The 26,166-nt window shown below is 30.9% G+C and overlaps 4 protein-coding genes and 1 long non-coding RNA gene across 7 annotated transcripts; 2 read left to right on the top strand and 3 right to left on the bottom strand.

Annotated features, from left to right (window-relative positions):
- The first annotated feature begins 1,450 nt into the window (after positions 1–1,450).
- On the top strand, positions 1,451–3,282 carry LOC133680620 (protein RADIALIS-like 4). Of its 2 annotated transcripts, none has more exons than XM_062103648.1 (2): positions 1,451–2,263; positions 3,089–3,282. In XM_062103648.1, the coding sequence occupies exons 1-2, from the start codon at positions 1,989–1,991 to the stop codon at positions 3,204–3,206; spliced, it is 393 nt and encodes a 130-aa protein (XP_061959632.1). In that variant the 5' UTR covers positions 1,451–1,988; the 3' UTR covers positions 3,207–3,282. The 2 variants fall into 2 exon arrangements, with proteins under 2 accessions (XP_061959632.1, XP_061959633.1); XM_062103649.1 differs by having other exon boundaries at positions 1,454–2,263; positions 3,064–3,282.
- A 532-nt stretch (positions 3,283–3,814) lies between these two features.
- LOC133680618 (uncharacterized) lies at positions 3,815–6,146 on the bottom strand. Its single transcript, XM_062103647.1, has 3 exons — positions 5,259–6,146; positions 4,730–4,896; positions 3,815–4,088 (listed from the first exon to the last, which is right to left on the bottom strand). The coding sequence occupies exons 1-3, from the start codon at positions 5,892–5,894 to the stop codon at positions 3,962–3,964; spliced, it is 930 nt and encodes a 309-aa protein (XP_061959631.1). The 5' UTR covers positions 5,895–6,146; the 3' UTR covers positions 3,815–3,961.
- Positions 6,147–7,060: 914 nt separating this feature from the next.
- LOC133680617 (uncharacterized) lies at positions 7,061–9,237 on the bottom strand. The gene is made up of 4 exons (XM_062103646.1): positions 8,439–9,237; positions 7,764–7,856; positions 7,507–7,586; positions 7,061–7,336 (listed from the first exon to the last, which is right to left on the bottom strand). Exons 1-4 carry the CDS (start codon positions 9,081–9,083, stop codon positions 7,123–7,125), a joined length of 1,032 nt encoding a protein of 343 aa, XP_061959630.1. The 5' UTR covers positions 9,084–9,237; the 3' UTR covers positions 7,061–7,122.
- A 5,794-nt stretch (positions 9,238–15,031) lies between these two features.
- Positions 15,032–17,272, bottom strand: LOC133680664 (uncharacterized). Of its 2 annotated transcripts, none has more exons than XM_062103698.1 (4): positions 16,540–17,271; positions 16,062–16,154; positions 15,734–15,807; positions 15,032–15,349 (listed from the first exon to the last, which is right to left on the bottom strand). In XM_062103698.1, the coding sequence occupies exons 1-4, from the start codon at positions 17,149–17,151 to the stop codon at positions 15,214–15,216; spliced, it is 915 nt and encodes a 304-aa protein (XP_061959682.1). In that variant the 5' UTR covers positions 17,152–17,271; the 3' UTR covers positions 15,032–15,213. The 2 variants fall into 2 exon arrangements, 1 of the variants encoding a protein (XP_061959682.1); XR_009836361.1 differs by having other exon boundaries at positions 15,294–15,349; positions 15,914–16,154; positions 16,540–17,272.
- A 7,990-nt stretch (positions 17,273–25,262) lies between these two features.
- On the top strand, positions 25,263–25,844 carry LOC133679388 (uncharacterized). The gene is made up of 2 exons (XR_009836159.1): positions 25,263–25,336; positions 25,577–25,844. It is a non-coding gene; the product is annotated as an uncharacterized LOC133679388 (long non-coding RNA).
- Positions 25,845–26,166: the final 322 nt, after the last annotated feature.

The following is a 26,166-nucleotide window of genomic DNA, read 5'->3' as shown; positions in this document are numbered from 1 at the left end:
CAATATACAATAGAAATTAATACTTGTGAACATTGAAAGAGAGTGTTTAATAGAAATATTTTCCTTTTTATTCAACACCAACAATAACTAGCTTGACAACCTGTTCATCAGGCTTTGGGAATGACATATATGTGCTAAGCATGGCGCCCCTCTAGCTAGCTTGGTGTGAATTGTTAGCACAAAATATCAATGTGCGAATTCAATTATACAAACAGAAGTGCCAAGTTCTTATATTGATATGCATGAATCATTTGAGGAATGCTATGGCCTTCTGTTTCTAACCTAAGCAAAGTAATGACATTTTGCCCATGGGCCACATGAACCACTGGGGCTGTTCCTTGCTCAATTAAAATTGCACTTCTATGAACTCTCTCTATCATGTAACGAATGATGGTGAAGTTTCTCCATCATGAGACGAATGATTAATGGCATGGACCAAGACAGGGATCGAACTTTCTTTCTCTTTTTTTTTTTATTTTCAAGAATATGACCTAACAATCATTTGTATGGCCCTCGTTGAAGAACACATCAATGTTGCCTTTGTTCATGGTAACACACGATAACCACATTTAGATCCTTCTGTTAATTATCTTGAAAATTAATTGAAAAAAAAGAGAGAGTAAAACACAAGTAAACTTGTTAACAAGACAAAATATGAAGAAATGAATTGCCAACTGGGCAAAATCCCCTGGGAAACCAGCAGCACCTGAAGGGATCCAGCAGCGAAACGAATGAGGGTGATCGCACACATACATGTCATGGTTCGGTGTCAAGTAGCCACCCAGAACCTTGTGGTATGCTGTTCACCAGCAAAAATCCGAAACTCCAATTCCAAAGGTCTGAAACGAATCAAAACTGAATGAATATAATAAATCCAGCAGGGTACCTCTAGCTAGCTGCTCTCTTTAAATCTTGGCAGTAAGTCATCAGTGATACAAAAGATTATGCCAGGTTCCTGCCATCTGATGCCAAGAGTTCGAGCTGACACGATAAAAGATTGCTATCCATTTTCTTCATAGAAATCAATTGCAGTATTTGATAGCATGCCATCACTGGATTGCTATTTTTCACACTTCTTGTTATGTCATCATCATCACTGTTAAAAAGATCTCATCGTTTACTCTTATAGGATAAAGATATGGCCAGTTATGTCCATCAGAAATCACCATTGGGTAAATATAAGGTAACGATATGGCCAGTTATTCCAAATAGTGAAATTGACAGATAAATTTTTGCATAGCTCTTCCCTTCTTTGTTTCTTTTGCTTTCTTTCTTGTCTCAGATTTGGCTTTTCCATGTTTTGTTGCTTTCCTCTAAAACTGTCACATCTCGCCATTTCTTGTACTACTTGGTGTTATGTCCTGAACACTAATTTTTTTACCCTCAATCCCTTTTCTACTTTCGGCTTTTCTGCATTTTGCCTTCCTTTTATCCATGCTTCAACATTAATACCACCAATATATGTCCATGAAAGTGCATTTTCAGCTACACAGTTATGAAATGCAACTTAAACATCAAGGAGATGGGTTTGCTTCTTCTTATATGCTTTTAGTTAATAGCTAGGTAGTAGTTACATGGTTGTTTGTAATGAAACTAGTTCGTTCATAACCTAGGAAAGCTTCTGTGGATATTATAAAAGAAAGGAAAAGCATCGGGAAAAGTTTAAATTGAAATTGAAACCGATTCCTCTCTCCCCTGTCTGTATCTTGTCCTGCTTCATCTTGTGGTTCCAAAGAAGACTTGTCACTCCTTACGCCACCTCTTGGCAACATAGATTCTCCAACTGGCTCCAACCAACCACCACCACCACCTCTTTCTCCACCATTTATAAGCACTGCACCCTAGTCAATCAGAATCACAAATCACCTCTTCATTTAAAACCTGCTCTCTTATATTCACTTGTTTGGTGATCAGCACTCCTATTTTTGTATTTGCAAAGAGTCCCACCCTCTCTTTCCATCAAAATTTTAGACTTGACATTCAAGAACATGTCTTCAAGCTATCAAGCTTCCAGAAATTCTAGATCCGCTTGGACACCAAGGGAAAACAAACTGTTTGAGAAGGCACTAGCCTTGTTTGATAAGGACACACCGGACAGGTGGCAAAATATAGCCAAAGCTGTTGGTGGTATGAAATCTGCCGAGGAAGTGAAGAAACACTATGAAATCCTTATTGAGGATCTTCATCATATCGAGTCTGGCCGCATTCCTATTCCTAAGTACAAGTCTAGTGGAAGCTGCAACAACACAAACGAAGAAGAAAGGTAATGCATTGTTTTCCTAAGCATATGCACTGTTATATTAAAGAATGCCTACAGTGTGTCAGGCACTTTAGATAGTAGATCCAACATATGTTCATTACCAAAATCACACCAAGAACCATAATTCTAAGACTTCAAGTCACAGTGTCGAAATCTTTATGCCCATTTAGTGAAGTTAATAAGAACAAACTGCAGATGGCAACTGGCAATCTCCATATTGACTCATTGAGAGTCCTCCAGGATTTCATGGCAGGGTAGGTCCATGTGCTAAGAGTGAAAAGGGAAACTTAGCTCTAAAGGGGTCCATCAGTGTGTCTTCGTTCCAAAAAACCAACCTCCTCAAACTCCTTTCTTCAATAACTTCTTATCCTGTTCTTAGTTAAAAATCAAGCACAAATAGGATTTTGTGTTAATCCTTTAACTTTTTTTTTCATATTTTGTAGGTGTAATTAACATTAAGAGATTATTCCAATATAATAATAATTCTAGTTTTTAAAAAATCTTATGTTGTATATAAATTTTATAGGTGTATTTTTTGTTAATTCTTTATGTTGATATTTACTTATTTTTGTGATCATAAAAAAGGAAGAAAAAACTAGGATTAATGAAAAGGTCACTTGGAATATAGAGTCCTATTTCTAAGAGGGGAATAAATAAAATCATTTTTGCGTGATCACAGCAAATAAAAAAAAATTGCAACTAAGATATAGAAAAAATAATATTCCTTAATGAAAATGTGGCATGAAATATCCAGTTCTAGGAGTAGAATATATAAAATCAAGTTAACCATGTTTGCTTTATAGGCTTCTGAAGTATCTCAACCTGCAGTGAAGTCCAAGACTCGGACAGGCTACCTATTTATCATCCTGAAGGCAAGTTTGTGGAAAGTGGATGCTCCTATCATCATGAGATGAACTCTGTTTCTTTGTCCTTCTCTGCACTATGATTCATTTCATATCATCTTCCATTAGCTCCATTGTGATGAAACTATCCATGCTAGTAAGATGTTCTTCATTGCTCCACCATGGCTCTTCTGATTAACAAGAAAATGAAATGAACACATTAATAGACTGATGACACAGGCTGCAGACTTAATCTTTACCAGTAATTCAAGGATGCGGTCCTATGTTCTTCCTTCCAGATCTGGTTCATGTTTTGTGCACGTATTCTCTTAAGGTTACCTGGAAGAGAGGTTATCCAAGAAAACCTCGGCAAGAAATTGAGTCCTGTTCGAGGTTTCGAGTGATGTCCGATTTCCAGAAAATTGACCTTGTCCTTGGACTTCTCAACATAAAACAGTTTGTTGAAGAGCCCAACCACCGCCTAATTCCACTTAGATCAAGATTTCCGAATCATTTAGAGGCCTCTTGAAACGGGCCGTCTTACAATTTGAGCCCACTTCTTTAAAAATAATAATCTCAACCAAGTTTTTTTTTAAAGATTAATCATTATTTCAATTATGTTTTATTAAATTTAAAAATTACAAATATTTTCAACCCAACATTTTAATGTAAAAAAACTAAATTACTTACGGATCGAGTCCTTAATAAAACATACACGAAATTCAGTTTTGCAACTCCTTTTTATTTATTTATTTATCCAAACCAGTTATAAACCATTGATTTCGATGCAGAGCTCCATTTTATTCCGTTCAAACAACAATTGATGGACGGAATCAGATCTCCCTGTTCTTGCATTCCGTCAATTTGCATACAAAGAGGCAAGGATTTTCTTCAGTTGCCTGTTGTAAGCGCACGGTCGTTCCGATGGAACCACATGCCCTGCCTTCTCTACGTAATGCAACGTCGCTTTGCCCCCTAGTAGTCTCCTGTAATCATTTTTCATCATATAATTAATCTAGTGTGCAGCACAAGAAATTATATTTACGTGTAATTATTTAATTGCTTCTGAACATAAATGAAAAGCAACAGGCATAGTTTTTAGACTCGGGTTCTGGATTTTAACCGGGATATTGAGTCAACCCGGGTCAATTATTATCTTTTTTAAAAAATTAAAACAGCATTGTTTTAGTAAAAAAAATAAAAGCTAATGAGTTGTGACCGGGTCAGCCGGGTCACGTCAAGCTTTATCTTTTCTTGTTTTTTCTTCAATCTGGTCTAGTTCCAGCTTTGGATTTCAAGTTAACCCGTCAGGCCATACCGAGTTTTAAAACTATAGCTACAAGTGATTGCATGAGTATTCCCTGTGCATGTTTCAAAATAATTTTTATTTGAAAATAAATTAAAATGATTTTTTTTTTTTTTTTGCATTTCAAGACTACCTGTTTACATCTTATTATCTTGGGGGAGAGGGAGCCACGGTCTGAGGAATTTAATTAGGATCCTTTAATTCCATCCTTGTATTTAAAATAATTTCAATTAAACCCCTTTAAAAAGTTTCCCAATTACACTTGTGACCTCCGCAAGAAATTAATTGTATAAATGTCTCACTGTGTAATAGATTACTTACTCTTTCAAGTTGCATGCGATTTCCATGGTGAAAAATACGTCCTCCTCGCCCCATAAGAGATGTATGCTCTGTGCTTGTGGGTAATGAGGGATGTAGAAGTCCTTGTCCTTCACTTGAAGTGCCTCCAGAAGTTCAACTCTCTCCTTCTTGTGATTTATAAACATGTCCTGCAGCATGAGTTTGCAAGTAATTTATAATTTGATTCCTGTGGTTTTTTTATATATAATTTTGTATATTAGTTTCTTTTGTTTTGAAAAGCATAAGTTAGTAATTACATGTCATGTTAGACTGTTAGTTGATTTATATCTAAAAAAAATGCACTGTTAGTTGAATCTAGGATAGCATTGCATTGCTAAACTCCCCAGGGACTGGGAACAAAAATGTTTTACATAGTTCAGTGGAAAGACAAAAACTCGAGGGAAGTGGAATGGAATCGACTAGGCAACGATAGAAAGATTGTCCTCTAGCTCAGAGATTTTATCAAGTGAAAAACTGGTTGTTGGTATTGGAGTACGACAGAGGATATTACCTGGAAAATGTCTCTGTAGAAAAAATCAGGCATCGCTAAGGACTTGTAGGTACAAAGTTCTGCAATTTTTTTCACACCTTCAAATGTTTCAGGAATTAAGACTTCTGCCCATGATGAGAAGCCGATTCTTTCTAGGGCGGCACGAGTGATGGACTCAGTCAAGGCCATAACAGAGCAAGTCACAACCATTGAATCAACCAAGTCAGGGTACATCTCAGCCATCTTGAAGCCAACCATTCCTCCATAGCTTAACCCAACCAAAGTACACTTCTCCACACCAAGCTTCTTTAGACCCTTGGCCATACATTCTGCTTGAAAAGCCGGTGACCGCTCCGTTTTATCAGTGATTGAGCCCCCAAAGAAGAGGAAATCTGGAACATAAATAGCATAGTCCTTGGCCAGAGCTAGCATCTGAAATTGCCATGTTGAAATCCCATTAAATCCAAAACCATGAAGAAACACCACAGCAGGTTTTCTCTTGGCTTGGTTGTGGATTTTGGTCTTATTTGGGTTTTCAGCTGGCGCCCAAAAGTGGACGAGCGTCCCTGGTTCGATCTCTACTACTTGGGATCTCACGCCGACTAGCCTTAATAGGACACGCAACAAGGACATGTACATTGCTAAGCTTTTCCCCATTTTTCTCTTTCCTTGCTCGAGGTCGAGGGTGTGTCTGTGATTTACTGATTTTGGCTTTGCTGCAGCAAGAAAGAAGGAATGGTGGCCTCATATATTGGATCAAATAAACTCTAATCGGTCCACCTGCATTATAGTTATGGGGGCTAATTTCATGTGCGTTGTTGACTTGAGTCACTTGACCTTCTGTTAGAAACAATTATCACGCGAAATAAATTTAATTTTTATGTTAATGTGTATTAGTTAAAAAAATTTGAAATTGAAAGTTTTTTACACTAATATTTTAAGAATAAAAAATTAAAAATATTATTTTTAAAAATATGTTTCATTTATAACTCATGTTCTGTACATATAAAAATTTATTTTAAAATTATTATAGAAATAAATTTATTTTATATCTCTATTTATCTGTTTAACCAAATACTTTTCCATTTATACTGTCTTTATCCCAACCAAACGCTACCAATTGGGAGACAGACTAATACAGCTTCGATTATAAGTGTAACTTGGACGTATTTTTAGATTGTACAATTTGAGAAAATTTTATTTGGAAACACGGTAAAAATCATGTTTCTAAAAAGTTTTAAAATTTTTTTTTGTTAAAATTTATTATATTTTGTATATTTTTTATTATTTTGATATATTAATGTTAAAAATAATTTTTAAAAAATAAAAAAAATATTATTAGCATATATTTTAACATAAAATATTATATAAAAAATATTCACAATCACACTGTTAAAAAAAAAAAAACCCGTTTGATAATGAGTTTCCGTCTGCATACTCAAATGGAGAGTGGAGGTGGATAAGACACGGACAGGGTTTCAGGTTTGTGTGGTGGCACGCGGTAAATGGAGAGTAAAGGGAACCTTGAGTTTGTCCGTCTTCGGAACCTTAGCATTCGAACCACCTCTTTAGAGATTATTACTTGAATATTTGAGACAAATATTCGTAAAATATAGAGTTTTGTATATAAAAAATGCTTTAGATTGTTTGTCGACTCGAGATGGTCTAACTAGAAATTCAATGATTTCATCATCTAATTGATTTAGATATGTTTATGATTGTTCGAATTAATATTTTTTAAAATATTTTTTATTTAAAAATATATTATAATAATAATTTTTTATTTTTAAAAAATATTATATTTAATATAGGACATCAAGACAAAACTCAACTTTCAACTTTCACTTAAAACTCATCATGTAATGACTTACATAATTTAAGGCAATCAAATCTCCATACCCAACTCGAAAATAAATAAGACAGACAATAATTGCGAGACGGGTATAAGGCCGTCGCAATGTTTTTGGTTTTTATTCTCCATGCAAAGAGAGACAAGAATTTTCTTTAGTTGCCTGTTGTAGGCAAATGGGCGTTCCAATGGAACCGCATGGCCTGCCTTCTCTATGTAATGCAATGGTGCTTTTCCAGCTAGTAATTTCCTGCAAGCATGGTTCAATTTTCAAAATATAATTAAGTAATTAATGCAAGGATAAGATTTGCCTCTGGTTGGATTAGCGAATAGAATTTTGTCTTGTTAATTCTATCTAGTCGGATTTAATATTGCCAAGTAAGATTAATTAAATAATTAAATGGTGTCATCTATACTCACTCTTGCAAATTGCGAGCGACTTCCATGTTGAAAATTATGTCTTCCTCTCCCCATAAGAGATGTATCCTCCTCGCCGTATTCTGCATAAATCAAGAATATTAAATGAATAATGAGTGGTGAAGAAGAGGGGCCATGGAAGCTACATTTGTTTTTGTCCTTCAGCAGATGCGAGATGCCATGTTTTCAGGCCACCTTGGCAGAGCAAAGGTCAAGAGTTTCTAATTATGATGTGGTGTGTGTGTGTAGTTAATTGTGACCTGTGGGTAAGAAGTGAGGCTGAAGCCCTTGTCCTTCACGATGAGTGCGTCCAGAAGCTCTACTCTTTCCTTCCTGTTGATATTATATGCGGTCTGTCGGCATTGAAAATTATCAAAAAGTAATTAATGAGCTATTTAATTTCTTGAATAAAAGAAAAATGAGGATGGATGGCAAAAATCAAGAAAGGAAAAGGTTGCTTAGTCCGATGTTAAATATATTTTTTCCCTCTCCATGAGATACCTTTTAAACTTACATTGTAATCACCACCGGATCCACCACTAATCCAAAGGCCATTAGTGCCCACAGCCTTTCCTCACCGTTATTATTTATCAGGTTCTTAAAAGGAAATAAAAATAAGCATACCATTATTAGAATTTTATAACCTCCAATCAAAGGGACATAGACATGAAAAGGTGCCCTTGATTTCAAATATTATCGTTGTGTATCATGGTATATAAAATATTACTTAATAGTTTAAGTTTTTAAATTAAATTAATTTTTTAATATAGTATCAAAAATTTAATGATCAATTGCTCATGAATTTAAATTTTATTATTTTTATTTATTTAATTCAAAAGTTAGCACATAATATAAATAGATCAAAAGTTATGTTTCATAGATCAAAAGTTAGCACAGAATATAAATATTTTAAGAAGGAACATAAGATAGATTACCTCGAAAACATCTTTGTATAAAAAGTGAGGCATCCACAGAGATTTGTAGGTGGAAACGTCTACAATTTTTTTCACACCTTCGACTGTGTCAGGAACCAAATGTTTTACCCACGATGGGAAGCCAATTCTCTCAAGGCTAGCACGACTAATGGACTCTGTCAAGGCCATAACAGAGCAGCTCACAACGAAGGAATCGACCAAGTCAGGGAACATCTCAGCCATCTTGAACCCCACCATCCCTCCATAGCTCAATCCAACCAAGGTACACTTCTCTACACCGAGCTTCCTTAGACACTTAGCCATGCATTCTGCTTGAAAAGCTGGTGACCGCTCAGTTCTATCGGTGATTGAGCCTCCAAAGAAGAGGAAATCTGGCACGTAAACTGAGTACTCTTTAGCCAATGCTAGCACCTGAAATTGCCAACTTAGAATGCCATTAAATCCAAAACCATGAAGAAACACCACAGCAGGTTTGCTCGGTTTGTTCTCGGCTTGTTTGAGGTTGTTGGTCTTCTTTGCAGTTTCACTTGGAGCCCATATGTGCACGATTGTTCCTGGCTCAATCTCCACTGACTGGGGTCTCACTCCGGCTAGCCCTAATATGGCACGCAAGAAGGACGTGTAAATGGCTATACTGTTCACCATCTTTCTCTGATCTTCCTAATTTGTCTAGGCTTCTGTGTACACAGAAGGGATGGTGGAGGAATTTATGGTATGCTGGTTGATACTTATCTTCGTGAGGGACCCTTGTGGTTATATAAACTGCATTGCAGGTGTATTATTGCCTTTCTGCCAAGGGAAAAAGTGTAAGATGTTATATAATATATATATTTACTTGCATATAATTTATATTATTTTTTAATATATTTTTTTATAAAAGGTTTTTTAAAATTAAAATTTATACAATTTTATTATTATTTTATGTTAATTTTATCAAATAAAATAAAAATAATATAACTCAAACTTGCAATTACTTAAACAATAAAATTTTAATATCATATCTCTTTAATTCGAATCCAATTTGAAAGGACATACTCGAGTCTCCGGTCTTATCATCTGGAAAACTTGTTCCCGAAACTGTGGTCGCGCAAAATAATTCACCAACCTAAAATTTGTCGTCTCGGGAGCTTCCCAGCCAAAAAACTGTTGCATGTTTTTTTAACGGTGCTCACATGCACATGATAATGATAGCTTAGTTCTTATCAAAGTGATCGCCGGCTAGTTTTTCAGTTTATTTAAATTTGAACTGATTATAAATATATAAGTTATATTATTTTATATTTAATTTTTATTAAATAAATAAAATATTAAAATTTAAATTTGTGGTCACTTGGTCATTAAAATTCTAATAATATATTAAAAAACTATTTTACTTATTATTATATGAGTTTTCAATATATAAATTATATTATTATTACGCTCAATCATCCATTCTTCATTACCAACCATTTTTATCTTCTCTTTGATTTTCTGAATTTTCACAACTCTTGGATCTAAAGTTGGTCCCAATCACTTGAAACCTCTTCTTGTCATATCAGTACATTCAGCCAAGGTCTTTTTTATTTAATAAAAAGTGATATTTTGAAAATCATTTTCTAAATTTTTTTTATATTTATTTATTATTAAAAAAGTTAATCAATAAAAAATACTTTTCAATAAAAAAAATTATTATTATCTGCAAATTAAGGTTTTAGGCCACACCCACTTCCTAGTCCGATCATTCTTGCTTGCATTTTTTTTAGTCTAGATGCGAAACGTTAATCTCAATCCAGAACGGGGAAGGGACACCTTGAAAGAAACGGCAAACGCGAAATTTTTGTCGGCAACGGGAAGGAGGAATCAGAAAGGATGTGAAATAAATAGATGGAGACCAGCTGTTGTTCTATAATTGGAAATAAATAATAATAATAATAAAGGAGGAAGGAAGGAGTTTGGATTTCGAGTCCGTTTATTTATGCTACTACGACTGATTTTAATTAAAACATAGTTTGTAATTGTTTAATACTAAAAAAATAATAATTTATTATTCATGGATTCCACATAATTTTTGTGTCCGGAACATAGGTAATAAAAAGTAAGGAATTCCTGCTTTTCATTATTCATATAAACAGTTTTTTTTTAATATATTGATTTTATTAATAGTTTTTCTAAAAAAAATTAGTTTAGAATGAACTAAATTTACTCACACTGTAATATCAATTTTATACCTGATAATATTTTATCTAATTTTATTACATTCAAAAAATTATAAAAATTATAGTTCTTATCGGATAAATTTTATACGTAATGGAATTATAAATAGTTTAATGGAATAATAAAAAATATTTTATATAAAGTATTATTTATTTCATGATGTAATAGGAGTAATTAATTCTACAATATTTAAATTTAAAACTATCAATATTAATATATATTTTTAAAAATTATTTTATAACCTCAATTTCAAAAGTATTTTTAACCAAACATATTAAATTATTTTTTCTTCCATCTTAATTTCAACTATAATTTTAACTTAATATCTATTTTTTCAAACCAATCTCAATTAAAAATAATGAGCGAGTGGATACTCCATTTTCTTAAGGAGAAGTCCAAGGATAAATTTGATTTCATAAAAGGTTGTTTTAGTCACTATACTTACAAAAGGTATTTTAATTGGCAAAGATCTTTATATGTCCATGGTTACAAGGTTACAAGGAACTAGGTAATCATCGGTGTTTGTTAAAATTTCTCGTAGATCGAGCACTATTTTTGTGTTCAAATGTATTTTAAAATTGTATATGAGTTAAAAATATATTAAATTGATATTTTTTTATATAGTTTTTATGTGTTATTATAATAAATAAATGAAATATCAAAAAAATTATTATTTTTTAAAAAAACAATTTTAAAAACCAAATATAAACAAGCCACATACATACCTGGGATAAAAGGAGCTCCTAATCTTCTAATCTTGGTTAATTTTTCGAACTAGCAACCAGTAAAACTCTAGATCTGGGTTCAACTAGATATCTCAATTCTTATTTAATTTAATGTTGAATGATGAAATAAAAAAAAATTTAAAAATTTATCAGTGTAAAAAAATAAGGACTCAATTTAAAATAAAAATAAAATATTGATGAATGAAATTGAAAAAACAATCAATTCAAAACAAATAGCAATCGAAAGAATGACAGTAAAATCTAATAGAAAAAAAAACTAAAAAAATAAGAAATCATAAAAAAAAATCATTCTAAAAACTATCTCAAATAAGATAAATGGTAATCAAAACAATATAAATTAAATTTGAATGATGAAGAATTGAAGGAAAAAAAGATTGGAAATAAATTTTAATTTTATAGATTATTTTAAATAAAACAAATTAAAAAAAATATGGATCGAATACAAAGTAAAACCACAATGAAATATTGCTCTGAAATTTTAAATGGTCGTGAAATTCAAGGAAAATAAAAAAAAACGCTAATAATGTTTAAGCTTGTATTTTATTTATTTATTTTAAATCTGATTGAGGTCTAGAATTATAGAAGTGTCGCTGCCTAATAACATCGACGTGTCAACAAAGAGCGGTAAATAAGCTTTTTACAGAGTATTTATTCATGAAACTAAGAGTTTTAATTTTATTAAATATAATAAATAATTGATAACACTACGATCGTAATTATCTTATAAAAATCCCTTAAGCTTTAAAGTGCTTAGCCTGAACACATGGACCGGGCCTCAATGGACACAGAAAAACTCAAAAGAAAACAAAACAGCCCATAAAGTTTATTCAATTATTTAATATTGAAAACTAGCCCGTCCAAAACAACAAAGAGAATACATGCATACAATCCTATTATCCACTGAGTGTAACACATCGTATCTGGAGTTCACGGTTCTTTTTGCTTCCAGGTGCTGCTGCTCATGGCTGACGGTGGCTGGTGTGGAGGAGCTGACCCACAGTGGCAGCTTGCTGTGGAGGGGAGCTAATTATTTCGGTGTTTTCTGCTTGAGAGGTCACGGCACGGGTTTTTGTGTGTGAGAATGTGGGAAACAGTTTTTTTTTTCCTGTTTTCTTCTCCCCAGGCTACCTCTCTCTCCAGCTGCTTGGGTTACACGACAAACGAGAACGACCTAGAGCGGCAGAGCCTAATAGCCTATGATCTATGTTATCTTAAATGTTTAGGAATTGATACTGGCCATTGGTTGAAGCTATGAACATATACTTGTCAAGCTATGCAGCTGGAAAATGGAGCACACAAGAATATTTTTACATTTTGAGCAGTATCAGGTAGTCTTTTTGGAAAATATTTGGAGGTGTTTTTGGTACAATCGAAGCTGGAACTTTTTCTTAGCATGCAGTACAAGTATTGGGGTGTAAATTGGCATAAGATTTTTGTGGCACGGTATAGAAATGAGGGAGAAATTATGGCTGAAATGTGGTGGACATTTGTTTATTTTGTTAATTTTAATGGGAGTAAGACAGTGAATATTGAAATTTTAGCTGGTTTTAATTTGATTCTTGAATCTTTGAAACTTTTTAATGGAGCTCCTATCAACCCTAATCTTTTGAATTTTTTTTAATTTCAGTTTTAGATGTTTTCAATTGGATCCTCACATTTATGTGCTTTTTACAAAAAAAAAAAGGTTTTTATTGTTGAAATTATTTAATTTGACCCTCAATCAAACTTCAATCTTTAAATTGTTTTTAATTGACCCCTTGATTACATCAATTTAGCCTTTTTGAATTTGAATTGCATCCTTAATCTTTTAATCTTTGTGAATTAATCTGAACTAGACCTTAAAACTTGATTTTTTTTCAGTCAAGTCTTTAATTAAATCAATTAAACCCATCAAAGGTTTTAATTAAGTCCTTGAATTTAATTAATTGTTCTAAGTTTAGTCAAATTAACTTTCTAACTTAATTTTGCTTTTGATTAAGCTCTTTGTTAAATCAATTAGGATAAAAGGGTTTAATTAAGTCCTTGAATTTAATTATTTTGCAAGTTTGCACCAATCTTCAATATTTTTTTTAAATTTGATCCTAAATTCTCATTATTTTTTTTAACAGACACTCAATTTGAAATGTGTTCATACCTAACTGGTTTTAAAATATTATTTTAAACATGCTATTAAAAATGATAAAACTTGAGTTTGTTTGCTTGTGCTGACTCAGGCCTATTATTTTAAAAAATAATTAATTTGAACACGTTTTATGTTTCCTAAGTTAAAAAAATCCAAACTTTTGCAAAAATAAAATTTTTATATAGTTTACTGTAAAAAAAATGAAAAAAGAAAATGAAATAGAAAAATAGAGTAGAAAAAAATTGAGTTCAAAAAATTAGAACAATATACAATTCATTAACCACGTTTAAGGGAAGAGATTCTTAAATCACTACACCCTTGTTTTGAAGACAAAAGTGTCGATGGTACTGGTAGTATACCTTAAGAAATTCTTAAATTACCATATAGTATATCCCGTTTGAGAGTGTTGTGATTTTGGCTTTTGCTTCTAAAATGTGCTTGTTTTAAAAATATTAAATTAATATTTTAATATTTCTATAATTAATTTTGATATATTAAAATTAAAAATATATATATATATAAAATTATTTTAACAAAAAAAAAACACTTTTAAAATAGAATATACAGCACAACATCAAGCATGCTAGCTAGAAGTGAAGTCTTGGGTTCATTCATACTCCCGTCCCTCTTAGGGATAGTTTGTTTTGGCTGCATGTTCTTGCTTTTCAAATAATTTGATTTTCTTAAAAAAAAAATTATATGTTTCTATATTGTTTTGATACTCTAATAATAAAAATAATTATTTTTTAAAAATTATATTTTAATATATTTCTAAGTAAAAAATAAGATCCAGTCAAAATTTTGGTTGACCTAACAAAATTCGGTCAAAAAACTCGGGTACAATTAGTTGACTATTTAATTTTTTAACAACAATAATATCGTTTTGTTTTATTAAAAAAAAATTAAGGATCGATCTAGGATAATCTGGTAATCCAATCAAAAACATGATGACATGGTCAAAGTAAATAAAAATAGAATCCTTGTAATTTTAATTTCCTCAATTATTATTATACAATGGAAAATATTTTTTACATTAGTTACCGGAATACCCATTTAACTTTCTAATATATAAAATCATACTAAAATAACATGTTTGCCGATTTTTGTGATTTGATCTAGGAACCCGTACCGATTATGAATATTCACATATCTTATGCATTCTTTATATGCATGTATATATAATAGGAATTTATAATCCATTATTAAAATAACGTGGAGCGTCATACGTTGTAAAGTTGAAATAAAATATTAACGACGCGTAAGGTCCCCGTAATTAACGAAGGACGTGATTATTATTTCCAGAGCTTCTAATCTTATTGAAAATGTGTCACAATCTAACAGTATATTCTAGTGGTTTTACTGTGTGTTTATTAATGTAATGTTTGGTGATTTAAAAAAATATATATTAAAAATACTAAAAAGATATTTTTTTATATTTTTTTTGGTAATAAATATATTTTTAAAACACGGTTGTCGAAAATGTGATCTTAGATATCTAGATGCTTGTGATACCCTTGAGTTCTAGTAGGAGGTGGTCCTTAAAAGGCATTAATTATTATTTGTATTATTTAGGGTTCAAAAAGCAAAATATTCAATAAGATACATCGGTACTGATTCCACGGATCGGTAGATGAGATGAGATTTCCCTATGATCATGCTAAAGTCAAACTAACACAAACAGCAACGGCCAAGAGTGGAGAGAGGATGAGTTCCACTAATTTTCCTTCCCATCTTCATATAAAGAAGCAAGAATTTGCTTGAGTTGCCTATTGTAGGCAAAGGGTCGCTCCAATTCCACCAAGTGACCTGCCCTCTCGATGCAGTGCACCGTTGCTTTGCCTTCTAATAGCCTGCGGTGACAATTCCGAGACAAACATTACTAAAGTGGTGAACAACATGTATAAAAAGCTAATTATATATATATATATATATTGGCCATATTGACACATACTAAAGGCAAACCATATCGACTAGTAACAGTATCGTGTGAATTTCACATTCTAATGAAGAGGGGTCAAGCTTATCATTCATATATAGACGAGTGAAAAGACAAATTATCCTTGATTTGGACTCCCATGAAAACGATTATCAAACATTTAGGGGCAGTTTTGCCATTCGAATATCTTAAGTACTCGTTGCGTTCTATCTATTGCCGCAATGGCTGTGCCGATGGATGGATGAAAGTCAACAAAATCAATTAGTAAATCGATGAATTGACGGAGAAAAAGGCGTACTCTTTCAAGTTGCGAACTTCTTCCTTGTCGAAAATGATGTCATCTACTCCCCACAAGAGATATATCCTCTGCGACTGGAATAAAAAGTAAAGAAAAGATTTATCGTGCTAGTTAGACCTTTGAGACAGAATGGAATAAATAAACAGCGAATGGCTGCAGAGTTTTGTTTCTTTTCTTCACCTTGACAACAATCAACTTTGATACTCATTTGAACAAGTGAAAGTATGCGACCAATAACCATGCCATTGGTTACAAGTCAAATCCCATTAATCTTGGACTCGTAAGTCGAGTGATTCATAACAATCTTAAATGTTATTTCCTTTCTGACCTGTGTAAAACGAGGGACAGTGAAATCCTTGTCCTTCACAATTAACGCCTCTAAAAGTTCATGCCTTTCCTTCTTGTGGTCGAAATACAAGGCCTGCCACCAATGTCAAGAATTTATTACGGTCAAAAATCAATTCCGAAAGTTTAAATATGACTTCCATTAATGATATCTAGAATTCTACTTCTCAACTAAAGATCCCCGTTTGATGGAGAACTACTATATTCATGAATTGCTCCTCTCGACTGTTAAGTCAAATCTAGAACTGCTTTGCCAATATGTGGTTGCTTGCTAAGATAGAAGGATTTGATAGTTGGAACATCGATGTCTGGGTACTTGCATGCTAATTCTAACCAAGTAGGAAGGATTGATTAGACTGGGAGATTCGGTGTCATGATATGTGTAGAAACACCATGGATCGAGGAGAAATTAAAAATAAAAATGGGATATACGGTGTGATAGTTTAGCTAGCGAAGCTTACCTCCAAAATGTGTCTGTAGACAAAATCAGGTATCCATGGCAGCTTGTAGAAAGCAACGTCTAGCAGTTTCTTCACGCCCTCGACCGTTTCAGGAATCAAATAATCTGCCCACGATGAGAAGCCAATTCTTTGCAGGCCAGCACAAGCGATGGACTCAGTCAAGGCCATAACTGAACAAGTTATCACCATTGAATCAACCAAATTAGGGAACATCTCAGCCATCTTGAAACCAACAAACCCTCCATAGCTCAATCCAACCAAGGTGCACTTCTCGACGCGAAGCTTCCTTAGACCCTTAGCCATGCATTCTGCTTGAAAAGCCGGTGACCGTTCAGTTTTATCGGTGATTGAATCACCAAAGAAGAGGAGATCGGGAACATAAACTGCGTACTTCTTGGCCAAAGCTAGCACCTGAAATTGCCATGTCAAAATCCCATCAAAACCAAATCCATGAAGAAACACCACTGCAGGTTTATTCGTGGTAGTGGTTTCACTCGGGATCCAGAAATGGATGACTGTCCCTGGCTCGATCTCTACTGCTCGGGGTGTGACCCCAGCTAGCTTCATTAAGCCTTGCAACAAGGGCTTGTACAATGACAAAGTGTTCACCATCTCTCCTTCTCTAGAAAGGTAGGCCTTCCAAGCCTTGTATGAATTAACTAGAGGAGTCGTGTTATTTGTAATCGCCTTGATGGCTTAATCCCAGGAATCAGGGCTTCTTAGTAAGGAAGTAAAAGTAATAGATTACAAGTGTGATTATAATTCGCTGCCATGTCTCCTTTCTCCTCCACGAGTGGTTGGTATTCTAGTAACTGTTGTGATTGTGATTTTAAAAAAATTATTTTTAATTGAGGTTAATTTAAAAAAATAGATGTTTGGTTAAAATTGAAATTGAACAAAAAATAATTTAATGTGTTTGGTTAAGAATGCTTTTGAAATTAAAATTATAAAATAATTTTAAAAAATATATATTAATATTGATAATTTTTAATTTAAATATTGTAGATTTAACTACTGCTGCTACATCATGAAATAAATAATACTTTATATAAAATATTTTTTATTATTCCATTAAACTATATATAATTTTATCACGTACGAAATTCATCCGACAAGGACTACAGTTTCAATAGTTTTTTGAGCGTACAACAAAATCAGGTAAAATATTATTATGAATAAAATTGAAATTACGATCAAATTCTGCAAAGGTTATACTATCATGTGATCTTCTTTTAATTTTTGCAGTGTCATTGAATAATATTAAGTACTAATTTTTTTAATAAAATACATTTTAAAAAAAATAATTTTTTTACTGTTCACATGAACAGAGCAGTGAAAATCACTGCACTGTCAACGTGTAACACAAACAAACATGCAACAAATGTGCAGGGCACACTATTCACTTAATAAAAGTGAACAGTGCCGGCAAAGCAGGTATAACTTGCTTCTCCCCTCCCTGTATTTTTATGCGATTTTCAGTGGGTCCTATCAACTACAAACACTGCTTTTCATTTTAACCAAACAACATAAAATTGTGGTTTCTTCAAAACGCAACTGTTGTTGGATAAACGAACCCAGTTTATGTTTTTTTTATTAATAAGGATATTCAAACTAGTTTGTAAATATATCGATTAATTATACAAGTTTTAAAATTAATAAATATATAAATTTCTAGTAGCTATTATATTAACAAAAACAAATTTCTGGATATAAATTCTTACTACTACTGAATCATTATTGGATGGATTTGTTATTTTTTTTAGTTTAATGTCGGTGTTTGGGCCAGCTTGCGCGTCCCTCGACTAATTCTACGGGCCCTGAAGTTAACGACCATGTAAGCCTTCAATGGTCATCATATGAGCAACCACAGGGCTCGAACCTGAGACTTCAGAGGAAATAAATTTTTTAGTTCCAAGCTCTTACTATTGGACCACCACCTATATGGTTATGGATTTGTCATTTTCATACTTAGGAAACGTGCTGTTGATCTTTAAAATGTAAGAAAATTCTATAAGTCTACTTTCAATGATGGCGACAACTTTTTCATTCTGTTTTTAATTTTTTTTAGTTTTTAGATGGGAAGCATTTGACGATTTTTTTAAGAAAATCCTCAACACACACATATTTTTGATTAAAAAATTTAAATGTTTTTATAGAAGGAGGGAATAAAACGTAGAGTTACAATAAACCAAAAGACTATATTTTACCTTCGGAATTTAGGCTCGCCAAAGGTAAATTATCATGCACAGAATGGTATGATGATTCATATAATTATATGCCGAGTAGCGGGTGAGCTGAGTATTTTTAATTTCTTTACATCCATTTATTAAGCAATGTTACAGGTTTGAAGTTAAAATAATATACGATATTAAGAGTAAATTTGATGATCCAAGAGGTTTGATCTTTTCCTTATTTTCTTATGTTTAGAAATTAGAATCAATTGATATTTTAAGAATTTATTTTTTAAAACATATCTAAGTCAATATATGGGATACATCTTTAAAATTATATATAAAAAATTACATTTGAATGATATATACATTAAAGAAAATCATTAATCATCATAAGAAATTTATGTAAAAAAACATCCCAACCTAATAATTTAAGTAGTTAGATGAAGTCTCAAGATATAATTTATATTATTTTTAAACACATGCTCAAGTGAAAAATACCATTTGAACTTCAAACTTATACAAACTCATATTACCTTGTACTTAATTTTTATGAAGTAAATAAGTATAATGAGATTTAAACTTGTGACCGCTTAGCTATTAAGATTTTTATATCATGTTAAAAAAGTATAATAATTTAAATTATTAATTGAGATGACTTATATTATTTTTTATGGATTTTAATACTAAAATTACACGGATTTTACAGTAAAAGGCAAGTGTTAATCTCCTCGGAATCTTCAATTATGTCGGCCCAAAGTGGTAATATCGCCCTGGTTGAATTAAAAAAAATAAAAATGTCAATGCTCGAGAGATCTATTAATACGAGTAATTTTATGGTATTACATACGTCACATGCATTTTTCTTATTTTCTGCTATTAAAATGCATGCAGTAGCAGATTCGCTAGGCAAGATCTTGATCCCACGTTGACAGAGATACAGAATGATTTCTATTTCAACAGTTAGGTTGTTGACTTTTGAACGTTTCGTGTTTGCCTTCCCCAGCACATTTAATTAACATTATTTATTTGGATTTGATATACAAAAACAAAGCGAAAATTTAACACACGTCTCCATCAGCATGATGCCATGATGATGTGTTTGGCGTCAATACCGATTTAATTATATTATTATTTTTTTAATCTTTTTTCCATTCAAGAATATAATTCTTTATATTATACTGATGTTTTCAAGATTATCAATAAAGTATTTCCATCCAACTTGCATCAATTACGATGTCATTGAATGATGTCAAGAAAATAATTCTTTATATTATACTAATAAACTACGATATTGATTTTTTATTCTTGAATGAGACTTTCATTTCCATTTTATTTTGTGATTTTCTATCTTTTAAATATAAAACAATTATTAAACAAAGAGTTATAAAGAGAAAAATAAGTTTCCTCTGGAAGGATAAAATCATAATTTAGTAATTTAGAGCGAAGAACATGTCATGGAATGAAACAATTGATAAAATTAAATGAAAAACACTCGATCAACAGTTTTGAAATAATTAAAATATTAAGAGTCCGTGTACATTAGTGCACAATAATCCCACGTGGGTCTGGAAAAGGACTAATCTCCTAAATGCATCATAGCTGCATATAAGAGTTTTGAAAATTAATTCAATTGTTCGGTGTATTAATCTTGAAATTAACGAATATATAAATTTTTTATGGGCCAGAGATTTATAAAATTCAAGATAGTAATTTTTTTAAAAAATAAACTTAAAGCTTAATTTATTAAACCATAGTAAATAGGAGCTTTTCACTAAGGGAATGTTTGCTTTTTTGGCACTACAAATTGGCGTCGCAAAATGACTAATAAACGTGTCCAAAATAGCTGATCTAGCCACTTTGAAAACCAAGTCATGGTGTTGAAGTGGAAGATGGAGACATCCGCCGTACCTAAATCTAATGCAAAAGGGCATTTTCACTTGCTGCGAAACTGGAAATTATTGCTTTTAGTAATTTATCGAATTAAAACAAAAGAGACTAACGCTTTTTTTTTGGTAATTTATCGAATTAAAGAGGAGTTTGTTACAATAATATAATAATTAACCTAGAGGGTGCGAGGGGTCCAAAAAATTTATTGTGGCTAATTTATGTGGCTTTCAAGGGGTGATGGAATCCTTTTAACGATCCTACTTGATCAGGCGGCGCATGTTTCTTCTGCGCCTTTAGATCGCTGTGAACGATCGTTTGTTTTTTTTCTCTCGTTCTGGAAAAGTGTATTGTCCTTTAAAAAAATTCAATTCAATCCTTTAATTAGTTTTGTCATCAAATTTGTTTATTGATTTTTAATTTATTTTATTTAAAAAAATTTATAAAAAAATTGTTTTTAATTTTATGCCCCGTTAAAATTTTTATTTTTTAAATTTGATTCTTAAAAAATTCAATGCTTAGTTTTTTTCTCGATTTGGTTTCTTGTTTTTTTATTATTATTTTTATTTAAAATAATTTATAGAATTAAATTTTTTTTTAATTTTACCTCATGGATTTTTTCTTGTGTTTAATTTGCTTCCTATTATTTTAATTTCTTTTTATTTTGTTTAAAATGGTTTATATAATTAGTTTGTTTTTCAGTTTTATTCTCCTTTAGTTTTTTTTCCTATCAATTTTTTTAACTTTAAAAGTTATTTAAGTTTGTGATTTTATTTTTTAATATTAAATTTATTAGGTATTGTGATTTTATTTTTTAATATTAAATTTATTAGGTATTGAATTTTTTTTATTGAACTCGAGTTTAAAACTTAACGAGTTATAATTTTGAAATATAAATGCAGTTGAATCATACTTTTTTTATCTAAAAGATATGTTATTTTATTTTATTTTAAAAAAAGATTTGGTATAAGCAATAAGAATGCTTTTATCTAGGTACAAAAACTTGGTCAACGCTTATATATTAAGATAGATCATAAATATCATTTAATAAAAGACGGACCACACTTCTTTATTTAAATGAAGGTCCATGCTAACCAGTTTATGACGTATTTCGCATGTGATGCGTATTTCCGACTGCGGTGGTTAAATCACGGCAGGTCTTGATCAAATTATGCAGCAGCTCTTGCTGACAGAAAATTTCAACTATTAGGTCACAAATGTCGAATTCCTTGAGCAGCGTGGCGTGCTTTCAAATGATTTATTTTAAAAAAATTATTTTAATGTATTACTATCTTAATTAAAATTTAAAAAATAAAAAAATTATCTTAATATATTTTTAAAATAAAAATTTTAATTAACTTAATGATCTAATTGATTATTTATTTTTTTAACAAAAATAATGACGTTTTATTTATATAAAAAAAATTAGAAGTCAATCCAGAATGATCCGATAACCTGATCGAAACCTAGTAACCTGATCAAAACGTATAAAAATAGAATCGTCACCATTTTAATTTCCTTAATTATTATTATTATACAATAAAAAATATTATTTACATTAGTTACCCCAATACTCATTTAACTTTCCAATAAGAAAAATCACACTAAAACAACATGTTTACACGCAGCGGCGGAACCAGAAAATAGAATTAAAAGGGGCCAAAATGTTAGTTATTTATTATTTAGACTAAATTTATTAATATTATTAAGGGAGGGGTTAAAAAAAAATTCCTTGCAGGGGTCCCAGCCCCTCTCTAGCTCCGCCCCTGTTTACACGCCTCCGGGGCTTCATTGTCTCGCCGATTATTGTGATTTGATCTAAAAACCCGTATCGATTATAAGTATTCACATATCTTATGCATTTTTATAAGTGTGTATATATAATAGGACCGTTATTAAAATAACGTGGAGCGTCGTTCGTTAATATAAAATATTAAAAAAATATTAACCGTATTTATTTATTTATTTTGATTCACATGGGATGTTTAAGCTAACTTATATATACCTTGATTAATTTTTATGAATTTTAAAATCAACAACTAGATAAATCTCCAGTATCTATTAATATTAATAATTATATTATCCAAACCTGAAACCATCAAAAATACAAATCCTTTAATCTCAAATTATCACCACCTAACCACTTATTTGATAGTTACATTAACCGTATTTTTTTTTTTTGATTATCATGGGTGTCCGGGCCAGCTTGCGCGCACCTCGACTAATCCCACGGGTCCTGAAACATTAACCGTATTTTAATAAATGGAGTTAATGACATGGCAGGTCCCCAAACAGCTGGTGCATAACTGTACGAAAACGTGAGAAAAATTTATTTCATAGATCTTTAAAACGTGAAAAAAAAAGGGAATTAGGAGGTGGGTTAGAGTTTTCTTTTGAAAGTTTTTTTATTTAAAAATATATTAAAATATTTTTTTATTTTTTAAAAATAATTTTTAACATTAACATATTAAAATAATAAAAAATAATTTTAAACAAAAAAATTAAAATTTTAAAATAATTTGGAATACAATTCTAAACAAACACTTAATCTTCATGAAAATGTTACAATCTCAACTTTAAAAGGTAATAAACCAGTAACAAACACTTAATGTTTTTGCTTAAAGATTTATTAAAACAATTTTTTTAGATTTTTTTATTTTATACGAAAATAATTCAAAAAAACTAAAAAATATTTAATTTCATAATTTTTTTTAAAATATCAAAATTTTAAAAAGTATATGAAAACAACAAAAAAAAAAGTACCACTTAAAAGGAATTAACTATCATCTGTATTATTTTTTTTAAAGTTGGTCAATGCTTATATACTAAGCTAGATCATAAATATCATTTAATAAACGACGTATTTTACCACAGAAAAAACAAACCATTTAATTTTAATCTATTACCGCTTAACCACCTAACCACCTATTTGATGGTTACATTAACCGTATTTTAATAAATGGAGTTAATGACATGGCAGGTCCCCGTAATTAATGAAGGACACCAAACAGCTGGTGCATCACTGTACGAAAATGTAAGAGAAATTTGTCTCGAAGGTCTTTAAAACGTGAAAAAAAAAAAACGGAATTAGGAGGTGGGTTAAAGTTTTCTTTAGAAAGTTTTTTTATTTAAAAATATATTAAAATATTTTTTTTTATTTTCAAAAAATTATTTTTAACATTAACATATTAAAATAATAAGAATTAATTTTAAACAAAAAAATTAATTTTTTTAAAATCATTTGAAAAACAATTCTAAACAAACACTTAATGTTCTCGAAAATGTTACAATCTCAACTTTAAAAGGTAATAAACCGGTAACATTGACAAGTGCATGGCAAAAAAAAAATTAAAATGTTTTTGCTTAAAGATTTATTAAAACAATTTTTAAAGATTTTTTTATTTTATACCAGTGTATGAAAATAATTAAAAAATACTAAAAATATTTAATTTTTTAATTTTTTAAAAAATATCAAAATTTTAAAAAGTTTATGGAAACAAAAAAAAAACTACCACTTAAAAGGAATTAACTATCATCTGTATTATTTGTTAGGGTTCAGTTTTGAGAGGAGATAGTAGAAAAATGAAACGGTTTGATACATTTATGAATAGCGGCCTAAGAATAATTAGCAATGTAGCTTTCCCCGCCTGTACTTATATATTACAATTATAATTATAATAATACAACTTATATATTATAATTATTTTTATAATAATATAATAATAATAACATATACTAAAATACTCTGAGCTTTTTTTTTTCTTTATGTTTTTTTAATATTTTTTTAATTTAGTTTATTAATGTTAAAGTTTTTTATTTAATTAACAGATTTTTATGATACGGATCCTGAGTTTGACGGGTTAACCCGGATTTTTTTTTTCTTTTTAATTAATTTTTTTCGTTTAGTTTGGTGTGTTAATGTTAAATTTCTTTCTATTTAATTATCGGACTTTCATGACACGTATCCCGGGATTGACGGGTTAACCTGGTTTGAAGGTTTAACCCAGTTATCCCGTCAAATTTTTTTTCTATTTAGTTATCAAACTTTTATTACCCGAATCCCAGATTTGATGGGTTACCTGGTTTGAAGGGTTAACCCAATTAATTCAGATTTTTTTTCTTTTTATCGGTTTTTTTCTTTGTTATTTTCTTTTTCATTAATCTATTTAATTATCATATTTTTGTGTCACAATTTTGTAGTTAGACCCACATCTAAGGCTATTGGGTCTAGTGTTGCAGTCAAACTCACTTAAATTTAGGTCATGTAAGTTTAATGTTATTATTAATATTATAAATATTTCTTTTGGATTAGGTGTTGTAGTTAAACCCAACACTCTTGGATATAGTTTTATAAAAAACCTTAATATTTTTAAATTTTAATTTAATTTAATTTAATTTATATTAAAAAATTAACCAGCGATATTACGCCGGTAAGATAAGTAGTGTACTGCTAAAATCATAAAACAAATATTGCGTGCTGTGGTTACTCGTAGATATTTAAGTTACAAACCATGTTAGAACATGATCAAGATTTATAACTAGACTCGAATTTAGATCAGCCAGCGGCGGAACCGGAGGGTTGGGCCTGGGCCACTGATTTTTTTATTTGTTTTATAGCCCAGCTTAAATATATGTGCTAGAAAAAAAATAATTGATCAGAAAAATAAAAAATAAAAGACCCAGTTCTCTCTCTCTCTTTGAACGCCCTCACTAAAAATCCTCTGCCCCTCTCTCTCTTCGTAAGTCTCTTCTTGCTTTTGCGTTATTCTATTGGCATCATATTTTGTTTTTGCATCTAGTGGATTGTCATCAATTTTTAATTTCGATTAAGTTTTTGTGAATTTAAGTAGAATTAAGGTTGCCCGTTTCATCAATTTGTGGTCTTGATCTTTGTTGTTCCTAATTTTGAATTCTTTTAATCAAGGCCATCCACCATTAGATTTAAGTTTTTTTTTTTTGGATTTGGATGGTGATCTCAGTGCTGCCAAGCTTGAGATAGAGTGGAGGTGGAGAAGATACGGGCGGGGTTTCAGGTTTGTGTGGTGGCGCGCGGTGAATGGAGAGTAAAGGGACCTTCAGTTTGTCCGTCTTAGGAACTTTATCATTCGAACCACCTCTTTAGAGATTATTACTTGAATATTTGAGACAAATATTCGTAAAATATAGAGTTTTGTATATAAAAAATGTTTTAGATTGTATGTAGACTCGACAGGGTATAACTAGAAATTCAATTATTCCATTATCTAATTGATTTTATAATGTTTTTTAAAGTATTTTTTATTTAAAAATATATTATAATAATAATATTTTATTTTTAAAAAATTATATTTAATATTAAGACATCAAAACAAACACGTTCTTGCTCCAGTCTTCCATCCTACCTCAATTAAGTTCCTATAAGTTGTTTTGTTCCCCCTAATAAACAAGTGTTGCAACAGAAATTCCGCTAACTTAATTGATTAACGCAAATATTCTTGGTATTAGAAGCACTATTTTCGGTTCTAAACCATACTTTAACATACACAATTGTAAGAAATTAGATTCTTGGATTAATCCTTTTGAAAGAGAA

This window comes from Populus nigra, chromosome 19 (genome assembly GCF_951802175.1).
Source record: "Populus nigra chromosome 19, ddPopNigr1.1, whole genome shotgun sequence".
Classification (NCBI taxonomy): Eukaryota; Viridiplantae; Streptophyta; class Magnoliopsida; order Malpighiales; family Salicaceae; genus Populus; species Populus nigra.
Note: the sequence above shows the minus strand (reverse complement) of the source record. Positions and strands in the feature narration are given on the sequence as shown.